Source organism: Mytilus galloprovincialis, chromosome 7 (assembly GCF_965363235.1).
Source record: "Mytilus galloprovincialis chromosome 7, xbMytGall1.hap1.1, whole genome shotgun sequence".
In the NCBI taxonomy this organism is placed as follows: Eukaryota; Metazoa; Mollusca; class Bivalvia; order Mytilida; family Mytilidae; genus Mytilus; species Mytilus galloprovincialis.
Genome location: NC_134844.1, coordinates 89,278,070 through 89,287,438, shown reverse-complemented (window position 1 = coordinate 89,287,438; position 9,369 = coordinate 89,278,070). Strand labels below are relative to the sequence as shown.

The window sequence follows — 9,369 nt, the reverse complement described above, 5'->3', positions numbered from 1 at the left end:
TTTCACACATTTTACAAAATGAAATAATTTGTATGGACTGATAAGCAAGTAGGTTGCTAACATGGAATTATACAAATACTTGAATTGTAGAGTTATTTTCTATTTTACAGGAACAAAAACAGTGTGATGCTAATTGTCCAGGTAAATGTATCATTTAACTTATGAAAATATCCAATTTCATATTGTCATAAACCATGCTACTGATGTGCTTTAGTGCTGATATTAACGCTTAGACAATATAGTGTTTTCAACATAATGATATTTCACATATATATCAGATTGGAAAATCTGTGGAAAAGTAATGGGTTTTTACCATCTGAGTTTACAATTTAATTTACCAAATATACATATAGTTAGATTTGGTATGAGTTCCAATGAGACAACTCTCCATCCAAGTCACAATTAATAAAAGTAAACCATTATAGGTCAACGTGGTCAAGGTACGGTTTTTAACACGGAGCCTTGGCTCACACCGAACAACAAGCTATAGAGGGCCCCAAAAAATTACCTGTGTAAAACCATTCAAACGGGAGTACCAACGGTCTAATCTATATAAAAAAAAAACACAAAACAAGAAACACTTATGAACCACATCAAAAAACTACTGAACATCAGATTCCTGACATAGTACAGGTGCAAACAATTGCAGCGGGATTAAACGTTTTAATGGTACCAAACTTTCTCCCTTATATTACAATAACAATAACCAAAGATACATGTATTAGTAACTTTCAATTTAAAAAAATATGATTTGCAAGTTTCAGTTAAGATTAATTGCTGTAAATTACTAAAATATATCCTAGACATTTTCTGGGTAAATTGTCTCCGATTGCTGTCAACATATTAAAGTATGTGATACATTTAAAACATATATTTAGGTGTATTTTGTGAACATAGTTTCGCAGAAATTAGAATAAGGCTACTGCATATGTTGCTAATATTACGTACCACATAGCTATCAATGTTGAATAGTTCTCTCATCATATCTCAGTATACTAACATTCTATCTTCACAAAGTTTTTTTTTAAATCATGTTTAGGTTTGAGTGAAGATGCATTATCTCAGATTCCAAGTGACTCAGAGTTGCTTCGTCTGTCTGTTAATTGTGAGACACGCATGCTTCACGATTTAGCTCTTCATCTTGGAATTGAAGAGATGGTATGGAATGACATGGAAGACAATTACCCAGGAAATATACAGATTGTCAAATTTTTGACACTAATGCATTTGAAAGAGAATGATGAAATACGATTCACAGAATTGGACAAAGGATTGAGGAAAATTGAAATAACACCACATAAATTATGTGTGGTAAGCTATTACGTACTGCAATGGACAGGTGCAATTGTATTTATCTTTTTATATATAAATATACTTGACATAAGGTATGGTTTTAAGGTGTAATTGTCTGTCTTGCAGTATACCTTTGACTTTGATCTAAAACAATCATTGGAAAGTACCAAGACCTAATAAATACATATTTAGTGTCGACTTCACAAATAATGCAAGATGGTCGCAAGTTATAGATTCTAGTTCTGAAGTTGTTTATCTTTTCATTTTACTTTAGTTTCCCCTTTATTTGTCTTCATGTTATCATGTTTTTGTTATCGTATGGATTCAGATATGACTCTGTATCTATACATTTCGCCATCAGGTTTTTATAGGACCGCATAAATTGAAAATGTTTTGGTCGTATATTGGTATCACGTTGGCGTCGTCGTCCTTAGTCGTCGTTGTCCGAAGATATTTGGTTTTCATACTCTAACTTTAGTAAGAGTAAATAGAAATCTATGAAATTTAAACACAAGGTTTATGACCATAAAAGAAAGGTTGGGATCGATTTTGGGTGTTTTGGTTCCAACAGTTTAGGAATTAGGGGCAAAAAAGGGCCCAAATAAGCATTTTTCTTTGTTTTTGCACAATAACTTTAGTATAAGTTAATAGAAATCTATGAAATTTTAACACAAGGTTCATGACCACAAAAGGAAGGTTTGGATTGATTTTGGGAGTTTTGGTCCCAATAAATTAGGGGCCAAAAGGATCCAACATTAAACTTTGTTTGATTTCATCAAAAATTGAACTATTGGGGTTCTTTGATATATCGAATCTAACCATGTATTTTGATTCTTAATTTTTGGTCCCGTTTTCAAATTGGTCTTCATAAAGGTCCAAAAGGGTCCAAAATTAAACTTAGTTTGATTTTAACAAAAATTGAAATCTTGGGGTTCTTTGATATGCTGAATCTAACCATGTACTTAGTTTTTAGCTCACCTTTCCTTAAAGGAAATGTGAGCTTTTGCCATCACTTGGCATCCGTCGTCGTCCGTCCGTCGTAAACTATTTCAAAGATCTTTTTCTCTGAAACTACTGAACCAATTCAAACCAAACTTCATCTGATTGATTCCTATGGTATCTAGAATAAAGTTTGTGTTTTAATTTCCATTTCACCAAAAAACATGGCCGCCATGGCTAAAAATAGAACATAGGGGTAAAATGCAGTTTTTGGCTTATAACTCAAAAACCAAAGCATTTAGAGCAAATCTGACGTGGGGGTAAAATTGTTTATCAGGTCAAGATCTATCTGCCCTAAAATTTTCAGATGAATCGGACAAACTGTTGTTGAGTTGCTGCCCCTGAATTTGTAATTCTAAGGAAATTTTGCTGATTTTGGTTATTATCTTGAATACTATTATAGATAGAGATAAACTGTAAACAGCAATAATGTTCAGCAAAGTAAGATCTACAAATAAGTCAACATGATCAACATGGTCAGTTGACCCCTTTAGGAGTTATTGCCCTTTGTAGTCAATTTTTATCCATTTTTCGTAAATCTTAGTAATCTTTTACAAAAATCTTCTCCTCTGAAACTACTGAGCTAAATTAATCCAAACTTGGCCACAATTATCTTTGGGGTATCTAGTTTAAAAAAATGTGTCCGGTGACCTGGCCATCCAACCAAGATGGCCGCCATGGCTAAAAATAAAATATTTGTGTAAAATGCAGTTTTTGGCTTATAACTCAAAATCCAAAGGATCTAGTGCAAATCTGACAGGGGGTAACATTGTGTATTAGGTCAACATCTATCCGTCCTGAAATTTTCAGATGAATCGTACAACCTGTTGTTAGGTTGCTGCCCCTGAATTGGTAATTTTAAGGAAATGTTGTCGTTTTTGGTTATTATCTTGAATATTTATATAAATAGAGATACACAGCAAACAGCAATAATGTTCAGCAAAATAAGATCTACAAAAAAGACAACATGATTAAAATTGTCAATTGACCTCTTAAGGAGTTATTGCCCTTTATAGTCAATTTTTTACATTTTTCATAAATTTTGGTAAATTTAAAAAAAATATTTTCCACTGTATAAATTACTGGGCCAAGATCATTATAAATAGAGATAATTGTAGCAACAAGAATGTTCAGTACAGTAAGATGTACATAGACGTCACCATCACCAAAACACATTTTTGTCGTGAATTTATCTGTGTCCATTGTTTAATATGCACAAAGACAAAGGTGAGCGACACAGGCTCTTAAAAAGGGGGGAAAAGGGTTTCCAGGTTAATGGACAATGACTTAAGTACAAAACATAATTTAAAAGCAGTGTAAGGTCTACAAACACATCACCATCACCAAACCACAATTTTGTCTTGAATCCATCTGTGTCCTTTGTTTAGTATTCACATAGACCAAGGTGAACGACACAGGCTCTTTAGAGCCTCTAGTTTACCTTAAGTTTTACTTATCGAGAAAGTGTATATTTATTCTATATACAGTATGTGCTAACCATGACAAACACTTTTTTTACGTCATTGTAAATTTTAAAATCATATATCTACTACATTTTTTCTTCGTGATTGATACATCAATTTGTATTTTTGTTTGAATGTTTTACTTACCTGCGTTGCATGTATGTGATGAATGTTCACATAGTTTTGGCTGTTTAAAATCTTAATTATTGGCACATTGACCTTTTACATCTGTTTGGGTTACTCACACAATAGTGTCAATTCAACAAAACTATATACAACTATCATAAAAGGGTGAATTGCAGCTGGCTATCAATAAGGTATAACAAATTTCATCTTTGGAAAAATTCCTGCACCAAGTCGTGAATAAAGCCGCTGTTTAACACTTAGTCAGTTAATTGATATCGTTTAAATTTGTTTTTGAATTTGTCTTTGAATTTTGTACTTTTGCTATACTTTTTAACATATTTTTTTGTTAAGGTTAAGTTTATATCTTTGAGCAAAACCGTCAAAAGCAATGAATAATTTGATCATTTCTTTTGCATCTGGTATGGACCCTTTACTTCTGTGATAACTGAACGAACTTGTCTTCATATAACATGCATGGAACAATGATAGATTTAACTCATCACCCTGCAATAAATTGATTTTTAATATTACTATATTTTCAGGTACGTCAGAGAAAACAAGTTAACTCTAGTAAGTACTTTGATATATAAAGGCTTTGCATGGTATATTTAAAAAGTTTTTTTCTTACTTGATTAAGGGTAGTTAACGTAAACAAGAGGTCATATTGATTCCCTTTCACCTAACTGTGCAACTTGAATATTTCACATTTCATGGGATTGATAAGTAATTATAATGATATTGTCTTTATCAGTTTGATATATATCTTGTTTGATTACAAAGCAGTAAGCATATACCTTATGATTATTTGGAAATATTTTGCTTAGTTTATTACAAAACAGTAAGAACATTCCTTACAAAATATAATCACTCTCTTTGCAGATGTCCATCTTCCATGCGTTATTTGGTTGTAAAGGTCCTGACTGCTTCCCTGAATTTATTCCAATAAAATCATTATAAATTTTAAAGAGGAACTTGGTGCAAAAATTAAATGCCTTTTTTAGTCCCCTTTTCATATCCTTATACTTTCGTATAGCCGATGTGATCAATTATTAACAGTTTGCGTCATTTGATCAGTCTGTCATTTTAAACCTCATCTTCAGTATTTAAGTTTCCAGTCAACCCCAACCAACAAAAACATAAAATGTATTTTTAAAATGTTTAGGTGTAAATGTTTTACAAGTGGAAATTAACTTCGATGAACTAAATTTGCTATCTATGCTATTGAGGTCAAATTCAAGTCAAATCTGGAAAATCGTTAAATATGTAAGACCGAAGTGTGCATTTCATGGATCTGTAATATTTATATGAGCGTCACTGATGAGTCTTATGTAGACAAAACGCGCGTCTGGCGTACTAAATTTATCATCCTGGTACCTTTAATAACTATAAACATGTTTACTATGCAAAACATTGAAACTATCTGTGTCAATAGTTTGTTGACTAATTACCTCGTCTACTTTTATAAAGATATTCACCTCATCAGAAACTATTGAACCAATTTTAACAAACCTAGAGTGAATATTTCTTAGAGTATGCACCAACAATGTTGTTCTGTAAACAAACATGGCTGCTATGGCTGAATATAGAACATACGGTTACAATGATATGTTTTGTCTTACATCTTGAAAGACTTGATAATAGTAGACAGAAAAAACTATAACATGGGCAAACGTTTTTACCAATTTTCCGACCTTTGAATCTTAGACATTTTTAACACAAACATATAAACTTAGCAATTGTGACTTCAATGAATCATACAATGTATTTTTCTACATTGCGTTTGGTATACTGTTGTTTGTCTTTTTTCATTTTAGTCACAATTGTGACAAATGTTGCTGTATGTCAGACAATCTAGTGGCGTTAAACTATTTAATTAAGCTTTATATTTCAGAAAGTAAAAGACTTAGGTGCTTAAATTATACCTTGTATGCAGATTCCTTACGTTACAAAGTTTATGATTTGTATATGTCCATCGAAAAACAAAACTTGTATTTTTAGCTCACATGGCCCAAAGGGCCAAGTGAGTTTTTCTCATCACTTGGCGTCCGTCGTCCGTCGTCGTTAGCTTTTACAAAAATCTTCTTCTCTGAAACTACTGGGCCAAATTTAACCAAACTTAGCCACAATCATCATTGGGGTATCTGGTTAAAAAGATGTGTCCGGTGACCCAGACAACCAATCAAGATGGCCGCCACGGCTAAAAATAGAACATAGGGATACAATGTAGATTTTGGCTTATATCTCTGAAACCAAAGCATTTAGAGCAAATCTGACATGGGGTAAATTTGTTTACCAGGTCAAGATCTATATGCCCTGAAATTTTCAGATGAAGCGGACAACCCATTGTTAGGTTGCTGCCCCTGAATTGGTAATTTTGAGGAAATTTTGCAATTTTTGGTTATTATCTTGAATATTATAATAGATAGAGATATACTATAAACAGCAATAATGTTCAGCAAAGAAAAATCTACAAATAAGTCAACAGGACCAAAAATGTCAGTTGACTCCTTATTGCCCTTTATAGTCACTATTTAACAATTTTTCGTAATTTTTTGTAATCTTTTACAAACATCTTCTCCTCTGAAACAACTAAGACCAATTTAACCAAACTTGTCCACAATCATCATTAGGATATCAAGTTTGAGGGTGTCCGATGACCCCGCCCGTGAACCAAGATGGCCGAAATGGCTGAAAATAGAACATAGGGGTCAAATGCAGTTTTTGGCTCATATTGCTAAAACCAAAGCATTTAAAGCAAATCTGATAGGATAAAAATATTAATTAGGTCTAGATGTATCTGCCTTGAAATTTTCAAACATTCAGGTAACCTGTTGTTGGGTTGCTGCCCCTAAATTGGTAATTTAAGAAAATTTTGCTGCCTTTTGGTCATTATCTTGAATATTATTATAGATAGAGATAAACTGTAAACAGCAATAATTTACAGCAAAGTAAGACCTACAAATAAGTCAACATAACCAAAATGGTCATTTGACCCCTTAAGGAGTTATTACCCTTCATAGTCATTTTTTAACAATTTTCACAAATTTTGTAAATTTTTACAAAATATTTTCCAGTGTTACTACTGGGTCAAGTTCATTATAGATAGAGATAATTGTGAGCAGCAAGAATTTCAGTAAAATAAGATCTACAAACACATCAGCATCAACAAAACACAATTTTGTCATGAATCCATCTGTGTTCTTTGTTTAATATGCACATAGACCAAGGTGAGCGACACAGGCTCTTTAGAGCCTCTAGTTCAGTAATGTGAATGTCTCTGTTATGATAAGTATGTTATGTTTTTTTGTCAATTAGACAAGATTCAACTGAAATTGACCTTTATTCATGAATCAATGATTAAGGTGCTGTTTACAGGTTTAAGTTTGTATCTCAAAAATCAAACTATATTTGTTGAGTTGAATGAATGTAACATGTACATGTCTGACTGAACTTCACTCAATTTTCATGGTTCATTTAATGTGTCAATGCTACTTTTTATGATTGGGCATTTTTTCAGATACTATTAGCAATACGTCAATTATGTTTATTGTGTAAAATGATTGCAACAATACAAATGTCCGTCTGCTTGTTTATCTGACCCTGACATCATTTCTTCTATGATACAGGATGGGGTTTCCTGGTGAAGTCACTATCACAGACCCTATAAGTAATTTGTCAACTATATTTGATGTATCTGACATAGTCTCATTTTTATAGTCCATTGGTCAATGTGTTGTTTAGTAATTTGCCCTGAAACAAATAATTAGGTGCATTTGGTTTATGGCACGATCGTAAGGTACAGAGGTACAGAGAATTGGGTTGAGAAAATAATTAAAAGTCGGCAGTCAAATATAGGGAATAAAGAATATGCCCTGTATCAATGATAAAATTGCATTGAAGAAATGGGGGAATTGAATCCAGATGTTTAATACAATACCATATTTGATTTTTAGCACTAGCTGAAAAATGGATGCAAAGTTTTATACTTTAGTTTTCACAAGCATAACACACATTTAACTGTGAAGGATAAACACTATTCCATTGTTTTATAAAGCATTCGGGGTAACACTGCAATTTGAGTCTTTACTAAGCGTTGACGAATTCTCTGTAGATATATTTTATTTCTTATTCCATATAGGTATTCCTGACGATATTCTAGGCTGTATTCCATCAGATGAAATTTTAGATAGATTAGCACCGCTGATTGGCAAGATAGTCTTCCAACTAGGAATAGAACTTGGACTGTCTGTAGAAGAGATAGAGAATATCAAAGAGAAATGTGATCGTGATTTGCCGGCACAGAATAAGGAAGTTTTGTTTACATGGAGGAAAGACAGAACAGTGAAACCTACAATACGGGTTCTTGAGCAAGCATTTGTAAATATTGGTAAAGGGGCAAAGTGTTTAAAGGAGGTTCTAAAGGATGTTGATCCCAATACACTTAAAGCGATAGAAACTGTTACAGGTATAACTACTTATATGACAAGTCTAAGTAAATAAATAGCTCACAATTTAAGTTATGTGATTAAAGAAAAAACAAGTGCAATGGTTTTATTAAACTCTTGCATTCTATTTGTTTGTCCTTCATTAGGTATGTCTGCCTAGTCCTGCAAACAATTATCTGTGTTCAATTTGTTTATAAAATTTATATCTAAGATTTATAATAGCAATTTGTCATATAAGTTCGAAAATCAGTGCTAAATTGCTACTTGTAAAATAGTTATGACTAGTGTTATATAATACCCAATGGAATAATTAGTTATATGGAAAACTGCAGTCACGCTTGGTAATTTACATTTCTTATCAGATTATGATGTAAGTTATATCAAAGGTTTATATTTTGAATGAGTTTGAAAATCACAACTCATAAATATGTGTACAACTATTTCCCTTTGAAATGCTATAGCTAGTTATATAGAAAATTGCACTGCGTGCACTCTCAAATAAAATATTCTTGTCAGATAGTTTTTATTAGTAATAAATAGTGTTTATACACTTCGCATCCATCACTCTTTCTAAACTAGTGACACAATTTGAAAAAAATATCTTTCTTCCAAACTAATATCTTGAATGTCTCAACTTAATTATACCCCACACAACGAGTTGCGGAGGGTATAATGTTTTTGACCCCTCCATCTGTCTGTGTGTCCGTCCGTCCATCCGTCAGTCCTGTTTCTTGTCATCGCAACTCCTCTAAAACCACACAACAGAATTTCATGAAACCTTTTTAGATAATAAGGACATACTATGTAGTTGTGCATATCGACAGGAAATTACGATTCAATTTTTTTCTAGGAGTTGCGCTCATTTGAACTTATTTGCTTCAATGTACTACTGCAACAGTTTGTCATCGCAACTCCTCTGATACCACACAACAGAATTTCATGAAACTTTTTAGATAATAAGGACATACTATGTAGATGTACATATCGATAGGAAATTACGATTCAATTTTTTTTTCTAGGAGTTACGCCCCTTTGAACTTATT

General features: G+C 32.5%; 1 protein-coding gene across 1 annotated transcript; it reads left to right on the top strand.

The window, feature by feature from the left end:
- Positions 1-114: 114 nt before the first annotated feature.
- On the top strand, positions 115-8,381 carry LOC143084309 (uncharacterized). The gene is made up of 4 exons (XM_076260722.1): positions 115-141; positions 1,040-1,311; positions 4,424-4,451; positions 8,020-8,381. Exons 2-4 carry the CDS (start codon positions 1,117-1,119, stop codon positions 8,379-8,381), a joined length of 585 nt encoding a protein of 194 aa, XP_076116837.1. The 5' UTR covers positions 115-141; positions 1,040-1,116.
- The last annotated feature ends 988 nt before the right edge of the window (positions 8,382-9,369 follow it).